Consider the following 18,147-nt stretch of genomic DNA (forward strand, 5'->3'; position numbering starts at 1 on the left):
CCTGCCTGCCTGCCTGCGAACTGCCTGATATTTTTAATGTTTAATGTCAACCATTTGTGCAGATAGCATGAAGTCGAACAGATCGCCGATGCTAATTTAGCTTTAGGGTTAGCATTTCTCCCCCGGGCTTAAATGGTACATTATAGAATGATCACATCGGTATGACAGTACTCTTCAAAGGGTTCACAAAATATGACTACTACTCTTACTGTTTAACATTTTGGGTTACTTAATGTTACTTCATGTTAAGGCTAATAAAAAAGACAAGGCTAAGACTGTAATGCTAACTAACGTGCTAGCTACTAGCTAGGTAGCTAACTTGATCCAGCCAGCCACTCCTGGTCCTTTGATAAGACGGGAAGCGAAAGAACGAGCAAGACCCATTGCTGGTATGATAACAACCTGGTACTAAACACACAGGCATCTTGTTAAAGTTATCTTATCTTAGCTATCTCTTATATTTAGCGGAGGAAAACAATTGTGACATCAGTTATGACATCACTTACGCAACTCTGGGATTTGTAGTTTTTCTAGATGCATATTTTTCATAGTCTTATATTTCAACAGTTTTACGACAAACTGTGACTTTTTTGACATGGAAATCATTTTTTAAGATTGACAAACATATGTGTAATTTGTGGCACAATTCAAACGGGATCGAAAGATACGTTTTCTCTCTCCATTGACTTCAATACATAATTTTTCCGAAATAAGGTCCCATGGACCGGAAGTAGATGGGCGTGACTTCGCCACTCTATTGAGTAAATAGTGCTGGAAGATGGAAGCGATTCATTTTCCAATTTTGAATAAGTGAGCAGAATGTGGTAATAGTCGTGTCCAGCCTGTGTCTTCATCTCTGAATCAGCAGCTGAGTATGCAAGATACTGCCAGCACAATAAAAATTACATGAACGCCGACCATAATGACATACCATGGAGACATTACAGCTTTACATGTGGGCTTTCACAAGTTGCATTGTATTACCTCATTTACTGTTAAGGTCAGATTGAAGGTCGTCGTGTAGTGAAAGGACAGGTTAAGTCGGTCCTCATCAGAATCTTCAAGCTGTGGCCAGGCAACAGCACATTTTCAATTTTTTCACCCCACTAAATTATTAAAATAGCACTCGATTACTTATGATAATAACTTACAGTATGGCTTTCATCACATTCAAATATTAAGAGTAATCTCTAGCCTTAATGACTCAGACGGGTGGTGCCCTGTGTGCCAAAGCTTGTTGTGGATAATTAATCAAATTTTAGCGTGTGAGTGAGAAGTAGTGGACAGCGCTGACATCTTCCCTTAGTGAGGGTGTTGGCGGCTGCGTCAGTTTGACATATTGTTATCTCCTTTTAGGTCCCTCACTCACTCCTCCATCTTACCCTTCTCCTTCCCTCGCTCGGCCTCTCCTATCATAATATTCTTGCACCTGTGTTTCCTGCCATGATCTGATACCTGTATCTTGTAGGGTTGCACGATATATCGTGTCGTGACGATAATCGCGATATGCGCATGCGCGATATTCACATCGCAGGACGTGCGATGTGAATAAAAATGTTTTTTAAAACAAAAAGTAAAAAAAATGTTTAGGACTTGTGATATTAAGTAGGCAAATTAACTCAAACACGTCATGTTACAATTATTTTGCTTCTTGCTACAAAATGAAAACTTGTGCGGCTCTCATGTCAGGGATACTTGAGTGAGAGACAGCAAACCACCAATCACAATCAAATCTCCAAAGCAAACGGACCCCGTTATTAAAGGTAAAAACAGTGAATAAAGGTAAAAAAAGTGAATCAAGTCGTTTCATGTGTTTCTCCAGGGCAGTTCGGCGCTGCTAACTGAGCTAGCTCAGCTTGTTGCTCTGTTAACTTTAGATCCAGATGTCCGTGACTAAAATCCTTCATCCGGTTAAAGATAGTTAAAAAAATACCAATTGTTTAGCATTAAAGTTCAAGAAAGGATGGATTGCGAAAAAAAAACGCTATTTTCTTTAATTCCTGTATGTTTTCATATCGCAATATATATCGCAGGGGGAAAAAAATCGCAATGTCAGTTTTTTCCAATATCGTGTAGCCCTAGTATTAAGAGAAGCACCTGTGATAATGAAATAATCTTTAATTCATCTCTGTTTCTCTCTCTCTCCAGCAGTGGATGCGGTGCCGGTACAGAAAGATGGGGATCAGGTAAAAAATGTATTATCTTTTTTTCTTCCTATTGTCTCATTTCTGCACATCTCAATCTTTTTTCCCATTTTGTTGAAAGCCACTGTGACATAATTCAAACCACAGCAGGGCTGGTGTCCTCAGCTCTCCTCTTTACGTCGGAACAGACAGCAGTCAGAGAAATGGAGATGTGTGATTGTGTTTTTTTTGTCGCCTCAAATCTGTATGGAGGTGATAAAAAGGAGAGCTGTTACTCACCCAGAATGCCCTCCTGCTGTTTGACGTCCAGGCCTCTGCCTCATGAAAGGTCGCACAGATCTAAACTCTGGAAACTAATAAATTATTCAATTTGTATTATTTTATTTTTCACAGACAGGTGTGTATGGTTTTACTGCAGTACAGTACAGCAAATATACAAACAGTGAGAGGGTTTCATTGTTTTGCCTCTGCCCTTCAATTCCACCAATTTGCTAAATCAAAGTCTGTTTAAAAGTGAAGACAAGTATTAAAACGCTTTCCATGTCTCCAGAGGTGGCTGTGTGATTATATATTGATATCTATCTTATATATAATATGATAAATTGTGACATGAAATGAGGCAGCGTCGTTTAAGGGTGAAGAAGACAAATTCTAAATAGAGAGAAATCTGTGGTTGAGGAATTAGAAATTATTCAGAAAAAAGGATATTCATAATTACTAGCATAACCCAACTCAATCTGACGGAACTGCAGTCATTGTGGGTAATGTAGGGAAAGTAAGGAAGGAGGAGGCTTGAAATAAAAATGACGTTGGTTTTGGCTGTATGTAGTAATTTTCTTTTTTTCTTTTGAAACTTTCCATCAATTTAACAAAGGATGTGAAGAATGCTCAGACCTTTGTATTAACAGGATAATGCCCAATTTTATGAAAATGCACCAGGACAATCTTCCCTACATAGACTTGAAACCGAAGTGTTTCAGGTCAGACATCGGGTGTACGGGTCAGGAGTGGTTGGCACACACACGGTGTGGCTTCAACCCACTTTTATTTTCAATATTGAGTAATCTTAATATTGACATTTGGTCAATAACATGTATTTTTAGATTATAATAAACAGATATTGCATATGTCAGAGGAAGATGATTAATTGTATTTATTTTTATGATAATTATTTATCATCATTGAGTAATTATCAAAACAGTTGATCGTTTTCTGTAGCTCAATAAACCGATAAGGGTGTATTTGCTGAGTTATTCTTAATGAGTATGGTGGATAACCATTCAAAATTTGTATTGTCCCATGAAAATGCTTTTTTGGAGGACTTTTAAACCACATAGCAAATGTTATTTACAAATTCTGAATACGTCTCAATATCCTCTCAAATCGTATATCTGTATCAGGCTTCAGAAAGGTTATATTAGCCAAACCTTTGTTTATTCCTGTGTGTATGCCTGCACTCTCATGAATGGTTGTGTGTGTGTGTGTGTGTGTGTGTGTGTGTGTGTGTGTGTGTGTGTGTGTGTGTGTGTGTGTGTGTGTGTGTGTGTGTGTGTGTGTGTGTGTGTGTGTGTGTGTGTGTGTATGTGTGTGTGTGCGTGTGTTTGTCTGTGCGTGTGTTTGTCTGTGTGTGTGCTTGTGTGTGTGTTTGCCTGCGTGTGTGATAGTCTCTTACCAAGGCCACAGAGCTGCTCTCCCCAGGGCTCAGCCTATTACTGAGCCATGTATCACTTCTCAGCTGTGGGCCCTGGGGAGAGAGAGGGAGAAAGACAAAAACACAGACATCCATCTTATTGTCTCTCCATCACTGGCGGCTGCTTTCTCTTCTTTAGTCATTTTTCCTCATACACAAGGATTGGAAGGCCAACATGCACCTTTAGTTTTATAAGTTATAGATATTATTAAGGTATATTTGTTTAAATGACTGCTAAGTTAGTTACAATGTATAAGTTAAACAGCAAGATGGAAATTACATGTAGCATCTATCCCACTGATTTCTGTCCGCTTCCCTCCTGCCTGGAGAAAACAGGAGGGGATTTATATGAATATTGCTTATATTTTTGGTTCTGTGTTTGCATTCGGTGGGCACAGCATCATTAGCGGATTTCTTTATTTTTATTGAGTGTTGCTCCTCTTGAGCTCTGATCCCATGGCAGCCCTCAAGTTGTTTACTTCCACAAACACGAATCCTCTGCGTAATTTATAGACCTCCAGAGAGGGAGGCCTGCAGGTGGAGAGGGATATAAAAAAATATAGCTCAAGGATATGATTTAGACTCAAATGGGGAGCTAAGGACCATGTGCGACAAACAAAACCAAAACTCACAGAACTGACAAAGTAAATAGTCTCCAGCCAGATTCAGAAACGCAAATACACTAATTATAAAAGTTGAATGAAAAAATGACAGGCTGTGAGAGAACACAGAGAGATCTAAACATCAAATAGAGTTAACAAAATAGTACAATTTAAGAAATCTAATCTTCAGAAAATACCTAAAAAATAAGGCGAAGTGTCTTAATTCATGCTAATCAACTGTGCTTTGAGCTAAATGCTACATAGGCATGCTAACATTCTCAAATGTACAATGCTAACATGCTTTTTCCTAGCAGGAATAATTATTTACCATAGTCCTCGTCTTAGTTTAGAGTGTAAGCATGCTAATGGTTGCTAATTAGCACTAAACAAGTGCATCTAAGGCTGGTAATGTCGGGTTTTGCAGGTATTTGGTTATAATTCAAATAGTCTACATATTGAACTTCTATATGAAAAGTTAAGGGTTCACAACTTTAATTACAACGTTCTTGAAGGGGGCATGAATGTGTGTAGTAAACCTAGCTTCATGGCGGCACCAGTGAGAAAGTCAGGGTATCTCTAAAGTCAGTAGGATTCATCCTCTTGACACCATGAATGTCTGCAAATTATTTTATCGCAATATGTCAAATAGTTGAGATAGTGTCAACGTTTGTCAACAGATGTTTGAAAATGTGTCCTTGTTTTGTACTGCATTAAGCAATAATCAACTGAGAAGTTCACCACAGACACAAACAACGGCTCAAGTTGTACTAATGATTGGGAATCTAAGCTATGAGCTCATCATGCTGGACCCACACATTACAACGCTATCAACTTCAGCGAGGAAAGGCCCCTGCAGCACAAGCCTCTGGAAAAGGCACATTAACTGAAATATTAGCCTATTTGTGGTTCCACTAAAAGTCTGATCAATAGAGAGTGCTCCTCTCAGATCTCCTCTGAGGATAAACGCCAGCCAAATTCACAAAAAAGCCTGACCAAAAGGATGGAAAACAGATCTAAATTATATAGGGTGCAGCTTAACTAAAGACTTCATGTTCGGCCATTAGTGTTTTTCCTCAGTTCAGGGCTTCAATTTAGTTTCTAAAAAACAATACTATCAAGACATTTTCTTGAAAGCTGTGGCTAGACATTTCGTCATTATTTGATTATTTTTTATGTTTTCCATCAGCGTTTGAATGTTTCTGAATTGTAAAAACTTCTGAAACCGCATTAAAATCATGTAACAGCAAAGCTAATGAAGTTCTTAAAAGATATTCAGCTCTGAAAGCAAAATAATCCCACAGTGTTAAATGTTTTAATTCAGTTGCTTATCTTGCATGCATTACAAAATCCTATCACTGGTTTCTATTATACACTTTAATAATACTACTTATTTTATATCCTTATGTCACGTATTGTTCCACTGAACCACTGATATGAAGCAGCCAAAGAAATATGAAATTAAAAAGACCTCCTAACCGGAAAAATTAATCCGCCACGGTGTTTTTTTTTGCCTCCCTGAATATATTCTTAAGCGTTTAATGAATAGCTGTTATTATTGTACTGTAAGTTCAATATTTTGTCAAATAAACGACTTGTGTATATATTATGATATTATTGCAGTTGAATGATTGGTAGTATTCTCTTGCTATGACACATGATCCACACTACATTATATTGTAAGAATGCAGTGTTACCCTGAGAAGGTAAACGGGTATAGAAAAAGGACAGATGGATAGGTAGTCATTATTTTGTAAACTGCCTTCTTCAGGAAAATGCTTTATGATGGCATAATTGTGATTCAACCAGCTGGGCACAGAGTTAAATGTTGAGCTGAGAGACCTCCAACGTTATTGTGGCTGAATGGATTTTTAGTTTCATTTGCATTATGCTGCCATATTTTACTTCCAATCAGGAAAATACAATATTGGCAAGGCTACAGGGAGAGGCGCAGCTGTTGTATACTTTATGGAGTCGATCTGAATACAAAATATGAGCAAACACTTATTACAAAGACGGCGATGACGCCTCATTTTTTGTCCAGGAGAGCTTAACATTCACACACTCAGGGGGGTGTCTGAGTCCAAATCCTGCAACCTCTGACGCAAGCTGTGTTAAAAACACACAGTCCAAGGACAGAGATGACACCTCTATTACCAGTTCCTCACACGTTCAACTAAAATCCTGATTAAAACCTCCTACACTGTTTTTTTCCCATTCATTTAAGATACTATGACCCTGAACATTGTTGCGATTGCTTTTCCTGAATAAATAACTTGTAAGGGCAACACACAATGTTCGTCCATCAAGCACAACATAACAAAGTATCTGCAAAGGCTGACAGGGTTATCCAAGACACAGATTGACTGATCAGCTGGGCCAGCTGCTGAGATTATTGATGGATGTTTAAAAGAAAGCTGGATGCAGCTGAAGGCTTTTGGGACAGAATGAGAAAAAAAAAAAAGGGTATTTATGTGTTTGTAGTGGAAGGTAGAATACATCTTTCCTAATAATTTGATGGCAAAAAGTATTTCTAGGCTGTGTGGCTGTTATCACAAGATGGATCATAGTAATTCCAGGGTTTGGCTACTATGTACATTTATTACAATTTTTGATAAAATGTACTTGGATAAACTCACTGTGCTATATCCTTACCTCGTATTGAATAAAGAAAATGTATTTTTTAAGCCATCCTAATGGCGTAACTCTAGCACTCACTCAGTCCATCACTTTGGTCCAGACATAAATATCTTGTGAACTGTTGGTTGAGCTGCAAAATTCATTGTCCCCAGAGGATGAATCCTGCTGTGTTATCTCAGCAAAATATCTGAGCAACTATTGGATGGATGGGCATGAACAACGGTCCAAAAAGTAATGTCCCCCGATACAAATGTAATGTATGGTCATCGTCCTTCGTGTTTGGTACTAGTAATCAAATGGAGAATATGGTACGGTTAAATGGCATCAAATACTGTTTAATGGATCAGTAATGAGCTAAAAAAGCTATAAATGAACTAAATCTAAACATTTTTGCTACCATTAATTACCGTTACTTCTGCTCAGGTTAACCATTTTATAGGTTTTCACTTTCACAATACGTTATTAAGTAAAGTTTATTTTATTATAAAAATCCATCAGACTACAGTTGTAAATCTAAACAAGGTTTAAATACCATATTAGTCCATAGCTTCTGCAGATTAGGTTAAGTGGTCTAAAAGTAGTTTTACTATTAACATGACACCAACGGGTCGGCAGAGGTTATAAAGTACGAAATATCCCTTTTACATCGAATACATTAACATTTCATTAGACAATTCCTAGACGCACAAAAAGGAATTGCTCTTTATTTAATTCTTATGAGTGACAATCGAAACCATTATTTTTCAAACTAATAATGAGGTGGTTCCTCCTCGTATCTCTGAGTGAGTTATTCTAGTTGTTGAAAAATGAATTTGCCTCGTTCAAAGCTGCAGGCCTACTGCTGAGCATGTTCATTAGCTTTAGGGATTATATAAACCATTATTCAATTATACAGTTTAGTCTTTCAGCTGTGTGAAATTAACACAGTGAGTCTTATTGATTATTGCGTTAAAAATGTCCCTAATGTTAATTCTTATTATATAGTTTTGCTCCGGATTAGTTGTGACGCAGGTGTGCATGCCACTGTATCTGTATACATTATTCCCCGGATATTTCCCTGCACTTGTTAATAAGGATCACCTGACACAAAAACCCAACAAGGCGATTGGTGAAAGGCTTCTCTAAATCCTTCTGCAATCTCAGCGGCTGCTTTGTTAGAGGAGGATTATTCATCTTATTCCTCAATCACATGTCATGAAAATAAAAATCACTGACATGAATATTACATTGATGCTTCCCAGAAAGCGAAAGGGGCCTTCATGTTAATCAGGGCAAGAAGGCCTTAAACCAAGTCAGACCCAAATTCACATTCATAAGAAATATTCTAGTTATAGATTCTCTGAGCCCAGCAGCTGCTGATTAAAGCATGAATACATTCAAAGACGGAGGCCGAGTTCCATCTTAATGTTTTATCACCACTGCTTTGCCGCTTTCTGAAAGGTGGTTTTCCACCAGCAATGTTATCACTGTATTAGCATTTTTATTATTATTTGCTATGCTTCTTTGGATGGCCTTGTGGGAATGAATGATGCGCCTTAATAGCTTCTCACGATTAGATTTTTATTTAAAAACTCATCTTTTGTATATTCTAAATCACACAATTGAAGGTTCAATAGGAGAGGAACATCTTCCCTCACAATGAAATGCGGTTCATTCATAAATCTTGGGTATGAATGTGTTATTTCTGTTGGCTTTGGGCAATTCTCTGCTGACAGAAAATAGCATATCATGACAATGAGTAGTACAAAATCATAACCTTTAGTGAATATGTTTGGTATTTAACTGATATGTATTAGAGGACTATTAAGTGATACGTTTATAACAGTTGACTCAAATGTATTCAATTTTATGACAAAAAGTGTCCCTGCCAAGCTTTACATTTAATAGAAAAACTACACGTACAGCAGAGACAGGACGACCAGAGAGTGGCGTGCGTTAGTAAGGTTGGTGTATTTTGTAAAAGCTGTATTATTGCAAGATTGTTATTCCTAACCATCCTGAGGGCCTGAAATGGAGGCCAAACCCCGCCCAGAGAGTGATTTGTCTTTCTTTATAGCTATTAGTGGGTGTTGGACATCATAAGCCCTTCTGTTATCATTACTTTTTTCATATCACAGGAGATTGATTATTTTAATTTCATTTAGCCGATGCTTTTATCCAGAGCAACTTACAATAAATGCAATCTATCATGAAGATACAAACTCAAACAGCAAGAACATTAGCTTTGAACAAGCCAAATCTTTTGAAGTGCTAGTGCATTGGCTTCAAATAAGCCAAACCATTTTAAGTGCTACATACAGAAATTAGAAGGTTGGCCAGCTAGACTCAATAAATGCTGCTGTGCAGTTTAGAAAAGTATCAAATATAATCATCTTCAAGAAGAATAAAGCCAAAACATTAAATTGAAGTTTGTCTCAAAACTGGCATTGACTTTGATAAGTTTAGGGGATTTTCCGTGTCACCTCTCATGCAGACTAATGTGTGGTGTTACAACTGTTATAACAAGCTTAAGGTGCCAGCAGAGGAACTCTTGGGGTGCTTGGACAAAGGGCAAATCCCTTTTGACATCAGGGTATTCTCGGCCAGATTTTAAAATGTTCCCCCCTCCCTTTCTGCTTATTGTACAGCATGATTAATACTCCTGGTTCTCTCTCTTTGTATGTATGTGCATGAGGACACACGATTGAGGCGTCCAGGTTTAGTCTACATCGCATTTGCCGTTGTCCCTAGCAACAGGGTCACTGCTGAATGGTATCCATTGGTTACCTAAACATGCTGGGCAGTGTCGATGGATAAAAAGGAATGGTGTGGCTGACAGCACATACACAACACACTATACTCAACTTCTATGTACCTCCCATACCATTCCACGAACACCCTGCCTCTTTATACACCATGACTGAAAGCCATTTCCCTGTTAAACATTGTGAGATCAGGCTTGGTTTACAAAAAAAAAGGTTGATTCAAACTGAAAAGATTGAACTTGCATTGAGGTTGGGTTTTTAAGTTATTCAGCGTTATAGCAGTAGCTATGTTGCTAACAATCAAGTAGATTCATCTGTTTTTCATAATGAACATCAATGGACAAAAAAAGAAATCTACATTGTTTGGAACCAAATGCTCTGTATACTGTGTACAATAGGCCGCAGGAAAATAGAAAGAGTGGCACCAACAATAACAATACTTTGAAAGGTTAAGTTTTTTTTAAGATCAGAGTCACTTTAAATATAAATAAGTTCATATATTCATATTCTAAACTGCAGGATTTCATGACCTTTTCTAAATTAATTTAAACTCCTCTGGACAGGGCATCAGCAGACAATTGAATTTCCAAACAATTTCCAATTGCAATAATTCAGGAATGAGGCTGAAGACTAGTTTCTATATCCCAATCCTTCTCTTCCCGCTTTGCTACACCTGTATGTTACTCCTCCCCTTCTCCCTCTATTTCCTCCCGTCTTGTCCCTTACCCAGCATGGCCATCCTGAGTTTTCCTGGGACAGGATCAATGTAAGTCTCTTTGTGAAATGAGGTGTAGAAGTTCACCGTCATTGTCTTTTGGCAGGTTGAATTTCTTCAGCTGCCTCAGGAAGAACATCCTCTGCTGTGCTTTATTGATGAGGGAGCAGATGTTCTGATCCCATTGGAGGTCCTGGTTCACTGATTGGTGAAGTAAATCTCTCAACTGGTACTGTTCATTCAGCAGAATGTATTTGCAATGGAAATTTGGTTGACCCAAATATGCCCAGAACAAATATGTCTGACAGATGCACTTCTGTTTCAAGAAACAGGGTCTTGAGAAAATGTTTGTGTACACAAAGTACTTGCTGACCTAAATGGAGCGGTGTTTCACTTTGAGATTACTTTCATTTGCGAGCTAATTTGTTAGGCATACATATGATAAAACATACTTTTTATTTGCTGAATAAATGGTATCTTTAGCTATACGCCAAGCTCTGGATATCCCCCTTTAACCAAGTAAATGCTTCCTCCTGTTATTCAGTAGCAGTCATTTAGTTGTTGGTGTTGTGGCTTTGTTCTGGGGGATGTGTTTATAAACTGTTGTCTATTTTTATATCCAGTAGACACAAAGCAAATTCTGTCGTTCCATCTGAAGAGTTTCAAATATGTTCTCCTTTTAGCTCTGATTTGGTCTCCACACACTCTTACATATTCTACTTTATTCCTCAGCTAGTCACTAACTGTCTGCATGCTGATTGGTGCGGCCAGGTAGTGTTACAAATATTTTTCAGATTTGATTGGAGGCCAAAATGCGGCTTACGTTTGAAACATTTCATCAGAACTCTGTTTTACAGATAGATGTGACTTTGCAATAAAGATTAGTACAAAATAGGAATTCGGGAAATATGTGTTCACTTCTTGTCTATTAGAGATTGAACATGTTTTCTAGTGGACATCAGACTAATGGAGGATAAATCCATAATCATGGAAACCAATACTAACTACATCTGTGTGCCTGCTGACTCACTGACTGTATTACTTCCCATACAATGTCACTTACAAAGCAGATAGGTCCACACTTCATGATACTCAACTTGTACACCGCAGAGCGACCAGATAATATGAGCATTTCCTTATTCAATATATACCCAATTTGGTTCTAAATATCACATCAAATCTACCACACAATCCCTCTGTGTAACATAATCGGCATGGTTCTGTTTCCTACTGCAATTATCTGTAGGGACTTCACTAGGAGCCGGGCTCTGGCTCTGTGTTTCATTCGTCGGATGTTGGTTTGTTATGAGCACTGGCACCAGGAAGTAGAGTACAAATCACAAAAGAATCAGGGTGAGCAATTTCAGGTTGGTGTGCCCCAACGGGTGTGCCCTGTCTTTTATTCTCATCGTCTGGCTTTAAAAATAGTTTTTGAGGAACAGAATTTGAGTATGTTTATGAATCAATTCAACCTCAAAATGTCTCACTGATCTTACATTATAAACTAAAGGCTGTTAGGAAAGAGGTGGTTGTGGGGGGAGGTTTCACTTATCGCTCTTAGTTTTCAACATTAAAAAGGAGATAACTAATTGTATTTTAGAAAGAAAATTGCTGTTTAACTAGAGAATACAGTTTTAATCCTATTTAGCCATTACAATATAAACATCTCCTTATTAAACTTGAACTACTACATTTATTTGCCACAATTTCCACAAGTAACTCATCTAACCTGTAAAAACCATACATCCATCAGTAACGGTTCCATATCATAAGGTTTTCATGAGGATTGTACACCGACTACCAGAATCTGTTGTCTATTGCAACTGCATTTGAATTAATTGTTAATTAAGAATACATTTTTCCTTTTAGCCACTGTACATCTTTTACTCTCTTCTTTTCAAGCAATGATCCTTTGACGAAGGTAACTTCGTCACTGTGGACTGACGGCTTCGGGCCTTGTAACATTGCATATGTGGCTTGGTTTGGGGGTGTTCCCCAAACCCGTTTTGCAGATGCCCTGTGTTGTCTCCTCCCCCCTCACCTGTGCCTAATTGCTTCCCCCCCCACCTGTGTCTAATTGCTGATTACTGTGTGGGTATTTAGGCTCTGTTTCCCTGTCTGTGTGGGTGGTAGTGTGTGTGAGATCCTTGTGGTGGCTGGTGACTGTGTTCACGTGGGCAGCAGATTGAGGCTGTGTCATATGTTTATGATGTAATAAATGCCCACACCGGGTTGTATTTTGGACGTTCTGCTTCTGCCTCCTTGCTTGGTCGGGCCGCTCAATTGTCAGCTTCACAGATCCTTTTAAGTCATGTATGAAGTATTTGAATAACTAACCCTGCTTTCTTATTCCCTTTATAACAATCTTCCTTCTATCTCTATTTGACTATTTTCTAATATTTGCTCTCTTCACCTCAATTTCTTTCATTCCATTTTCTCTCTCTCACCTATTCTGATCTTGTCATTTTACCTATGACATTGGACTTATTTTATCTACATCCTCCTTTCTCTTAAATTCCCTCATCTCTTTATTTTTCTGTGAACCCTCTCCACTCCAACCACTCTTTATCTTTCTCCTTCTGTATTTAGTTGTCCATGGAGGACACTACTTCCATACTTCCTCGCCCCAAGAGGAAGCCCCCTCAGGCCTATGGGATCGGCGCTCTGGCTAAGTCCTCTCTGACAGGTGTGTCAGGTGTGTGTCTGTGCTGCTTGATGGTAAAACTGCCCCCATGTTGACTCCATGTACTCCACAGAGGGTCAAGGGTCAAGTTGTTGTTGAGAAGTAACGGGGGCTAAACTTCCTTTCCCCGCTGTTTTAAAGATAGTTTTTGGTTTATTTCCATGTGATACTCAGATGGTTATTTGGTGCAGTCGTGCAGGAGCTGAATGATCGATGTGTGGTTTGACAGAACTACCAGACACATCTGCAACATATCTTTCCCATTTCTGCTTCAATATAAATGAGTAAATGTGGTATGAAGACCAATTAAAAAAAGTTGTTCAAATACCTAGTTTTCATTATTCTTGAAATGTAAATCTGCTCAATGTTAGCACTCATTTAGCCTTACCTTAGCTTAGTGAGGTCTTTATGGCTGTTGCTAGACGACCAAAGCATTCATTCCACTGAAAAAAAAACCTAAGATGTCAGATAAGTTGTTTTCCTTCTTAATTAAATCAAGTGTTGCTACAGCATAATGCAAAATCCATCCAGCAGTACATTGTGCTGTTCATTGCATGGTAGATTACTCTCTAACTTGAATATAGTACTTTCACTGTTTATATTTGTAATTATATTCAGAATTACTATCATAAAGTGAGTAACCGGTAACTAATGAAACATGCTAAAATCAAAGAAGCTGCTTCTCTAGCAAAACAAAACAAAAGAAGCAACTTAGCCATACAAATCTCTTTTAGCTTAATATCCACACTCCAAATATTCATAACATTCTACAGCTAAGAAAACAAGCTAATTAAGAATTATATCAAAGAACGGCTGTTTTCCCCAAAAGGTTTTACCAACTGTATGTCATTTTAAATGATATTTTATTAAGCAATTTTTAGGCAATATCTTCAATTTATTACACATAAAAATGAACATGAAATGAGAGGCGAGATGGTCACGGGGAGTTTATGGCCACTATACAGTAGGATCCCAGAGGTTATCTTACATCTGGAGTTGCTTTTACTTTGAGATTTGTTTTTAAGATACAAACTCCATTCTGCCTTTTCTGCATTCCAAAATCATCTGACACACTTGAAAAAAACAACTGAAATTATCTTTTCACCTTTGCCATAAACGGTTGATTTTCTAAATCAAACTTTGCCTCGACAACAACTTCACTCTTGAGGAGGAGGAGGAGCTTGGAACCAACATGGCCACCCTGTGGGTGCCCCTTCCTTTATCACTCCCTACTTTACCTTCTCTTCCATTGACACAACAACAACAGACGTCAATGACGCATTCGCAGAGTCATTGATGGAAATCCAATCAGATCTTTTTATTTCAAAGAAACTAAAGTAAGTGAGATTACTTACTTTAATGACCTATTGAAGCATCTCCACAGGTGTGTTGGGAAATGTAGTGTATTCGTACCGTGGCAGTGCTGTCGGTGGTGTGGCCCGATATATATGTGAGGCAGTGACTCTTTTGTGCAGTGTCGTGACTTCAAGTGGCCGGTGCCTCTTGTGTGTTATATATGTGTTTCTAACTGTAGGTCTATGTGCTTTGTAGTGTTTAAGTGTAGCCCCTCAGTGTCTTTGTAAAAAGTGTCTTTTTGTTTTTGTGTCTGGTGCACTTTGAAGAAATCTGTTGGTATAATTGAACAGTGTTTAGCATTTTTTTGTGAGCCTTTGAATAGCCAGGACCCCAACACCTTCCCTCACCCCTCATCCCCATTCTTTCAATTCCTATTTCCATCTCCAATAAGACTCCGCAGCGATTGTTTGATTTTCAAATGAGATTGGCTCTCTTTGTCTAAGGGGAAAGAACTGTTTCTATGTATAACTCGGCCAGTAACTTGCCCCCTGGTTCGGGGAACAATTTCCAAATCTCTGTCCCTGTTTATAAACGTCTGTTTGATTTTAATTACATTTTTCATTGATCATCCTCTCTGCGAGCGTTTGACTCAGAGTATATATCCCTGGTTTCAATTGTGCATTTGCATCCTAATTGGGAAGAGATTTGCCAGTCGCCCTTCTTAACGTGTGTTTACACCCAGCGATGACTTTTCTGTGCCTCTCTCAGTCCCTGCGCGGCGTTTTTGATTACGGAAAGCCTAATGAATCTCATTTATTCTGTTTACCGGGAGATGAGTAATGGCTTTAATCATTAATATGGGTTAGTCAGCGTTTCAGCCGTCATCCAAGCACCGTTCTGTTTGAATCAAGCACACAGGCAATGCTGTCAAATTCGTCACCATAGTTAGCTCATGTCACCTGGCCTCTGACCAGACTTTGCAGAGATCTGCATTTTTATGACGCAGATTCAGATAATTTAATGTATTTGTTTATTTAAGATGTACTAATGTACTATATCTCCATTCATAAAGTTATTTGAATATTTCACACTTTTATTTAATAAGATCCCAGAGATGGGATATGTAATTATTAATACAGAGTTCAAGGAAGAACAACTTAAAGAAAACGTACCTTTGTAGTACTCAGCTTTTATCCGAATCTCAAGAGACTGAGAGATATATCTTTTTTAAATAACATTTCAGAATCCACTCGTTACTAAATGAGCTCATGAGATTTTATCATCATTCTCTGCACATCCAGTCACATACGTCATAAGTATTTAAAATAGAATACGATGAAATTGAAATGAATAGATGGTGAGTTGTGACTGTCAAGACTCATTTTGATGAACGGCATAGGGGTAATAACGGAAAAGTGGAAAATGTCAAAGGTTTTGGTGAAGGTACTTTGCAAGTATCTGGTTGATATTCTCAGGTTTAGCTCTACTGACGGACGTTTGAAGCAGCAGTGGTTTAAAGGTTAGCTGTAGGTTTGTTTAGAATAAATACATATTCACACCACTGTTGTGTTCTCATGGCATTTAGTAATTGAATCCTTAATAACACCAGCAGGATGGTTCATTAAGTAAGAGGTTAAATGTTTAAATATCAGGCATATTTTTGCTTAAAAAGAAAAATTGTTCTTCATAGATAACGGTATTGATATTCATGGACTACTAAATGTATTTGAAATAGTATGACTAGGTCATTGCCATGTTCTCACACCCAGAGACTGTACACACATCTTTCCAGTACATTCATAACCCCATTGGCATTATTTATGACAGTTTCATGTATTAGACAGTTTCCCTCCCCCCCCCCCGGGCCTCAGCTGGAGGTGTCATCAACTGCAGAGGACAGAAGTAGTTCTGACAGTGTTTTTGTGTGTCTGGTGTGTGTTGTCTGTGTGTATGTGTATGTGTGTGTGTGTGTGTGTGTGTGTGTGTGTGTGTGTGTGTGTGTGTGTGTGTGTGTGTGTGTGTGTGTGTGTGTGTGTGTGTGTGTGAATGTGCCCCTCCTGCTGCCCCATACCTGTTGTAGGTGTGCCTCGCTCCATGAAGGACAAAGTGACCAAGCCCACTGCCATGGCCCACGGTCGCGTTGCCCACATGATCGAGTGGCAGAGCTGGGGCAAACCAACCGCGGGGCCGCTGGGGAGCGCGGTGCAGAACAGCCTACAGAAGGAGGAGAGGAGAATCGAGAACGATGCTTACAGCGACCTGAGTGACGGAGAGAAGGAGGCTCGCTTCGCTGCAGGTGAGGGGACATCTGAAAGTAAACAGGAAGATGTCATTACATTACATTTAGCTGATGCTTTTATCCAAAGCTGCTTACAAAATTGCATCTGACCATGAAGACACAAACTAAAAAAGCAAAAATCCTTCAAGTACATTAGCTTTTAAAAAGCCGAACCAAGTGCTAGTGCATTGGTTTCAAACAAGCCAAACCTTTTAAGTGCTACGTCCAGAAGTGATATTTGTTTGTATATTTGCCATGGTAAAGTAGAAACAGGGGGTTACGTAATACGTATAACCCTAGTTGTATAAGCACACGCGGAGCCCTCTACTGGACACTATGGGTACTACCTCTTAACCATACTATGCGAGCATTCACCTACTGAGATATCTATAAACGTAGCTAGCCCCTCGGGGCGGGCCTACCTGAATGCGCATAAAAGCCCATAAGGCGGCCACACCGCCTGACTGTCATCCTACACCCTCTTCAGTTAGCGGCATAGATAGGGCCCCAAGTAGAGGGCTCCGTCTGTGCTTATATAACTAAGGTTACAATACGTAACCGCCCGTTATATCTTACACAGGCTCCGCCCTCTACTGGACTCTATGGGTACAGTGGGTGGAGCCCTGATGCATAAACGCCCTGTCGTCCAACAACATAGACCCATCACACTGCCCCTGACCGGCTTTTGGTTAACAGCCACTGCACCGCAACTTCTTCTCCTCCAGCTGTGACCGTGGAGAAGTCGGGGCCGCAGCTTACTTGGCTGGTAGAGCACACTCAGACACGCTTACCTCATGAAGAGTGTGCATGGAAAATAATGGGCAAAGCTCTCCCCCCCCATTATCGTGGGGATTATCGTCCTCCAGCCCTGTATGGGGCTTATTGCACACCATGTTTCCCAGGTCCCTAAGGAGCATGGGAAAACATAAGTGCATTATGTCCAGTTGGGGTCAGATACCTACTGAGCCAAAGCTGTTTTCAATGATAGCGCCTTCAGGGAGGAGAGCTCCAGAGGCTCAAATGGTTCTGTGACCAGAGCCTTGAGCACCAACGGCAGATCCCATTGTGGGGTGGAGGCATGCACCACTGGGCGCTGTCTCCTGACCCCCTGCAAAAACCGAGTCATAAGCCGTTGACTAAAGGCTGACCTCCCGCCAAATCTCTCATGACCGGACGAGATGGCTGCTACATACACCTTAATTGTGGAATGAGCAATAGAGCCCAACGTACATGATAGAGGCTCTAGACTCCCTTTCTTCACACCACCGCTGGAATCTCAAGCACTTCGTCCTGTAACAGGCTGTGGTGGATCCTGCTCCTGCTGCCTGGATAGTCTGAATAACTTTGTCAGACAGTCC

General features: G+C 39.4%; 2 protein-coding genes across 7 annotated transcripts in view; one reads left to right on the forward strand and one right to left on the reverse strand.

Moving 5' to 3' along the window:
• LOC307021050 (protein FAM131B-like) overlaps positions 1–18,147 on the forward strand; it is a 50,822-nt gene that overhangs the window by 23,821 nt on the left and 8,854 nt on the right. For 4 of the 6 annotated variants that reach the window (XR_013803067.1, XR_013803068.1, XM_079652810.1 and 1 more), the window contains exons 2-4: positions 2,149–2,186; positions 13,122–13,227; positions 16,592–16,807. Coding sequence is in view for 4 of the 6 variants with exons in the window: in XM_079652810.1 (XP_079508936.1) it covers positions 2,149–2,186; positions 13,122–13,227; positions 16,592–16,807 (360 nt within the window). In the remaining 2 variants the exon portion in view is untranslated. The remainder of the gene's footprint in view (positions 1–2,148; positions 2,187–13,121; positions 13,228–16,591; positions 16,808–18,147) is intronic. The other 2 variants (XM_079652808.1, XM_079652809.1) reach the window with 2 other exon arrangements.
• Positions 16,686–18,147, reverse strand: part of LOC307021046 (chloride channel protein 1-like) — a 75,856-nt gene continuing 74,394 nt past the window's right edge. Inside the window, exon 25 of the transcript XR_013803066.1 lies at positions 16,686–16,819. The gene's annotated coding sequence lies outside the window, so the exon portion shown is untranslated. The remainder of the gene's footprint in view (positions 16,820–18,147) is intronic.

The sequence above is a fragment of the Notothenia rossii genome, assembly GCF_949606895.1.
Source record: "Notothenia rossii genome assembly, chromosome: 10".
Classification (NCBI taxonomy): Eukaryota; Metazoa; Chordata; class Actinopteri; order Perciformes; family Nototheniidae; genus Notothenia; species Notothenia rossii.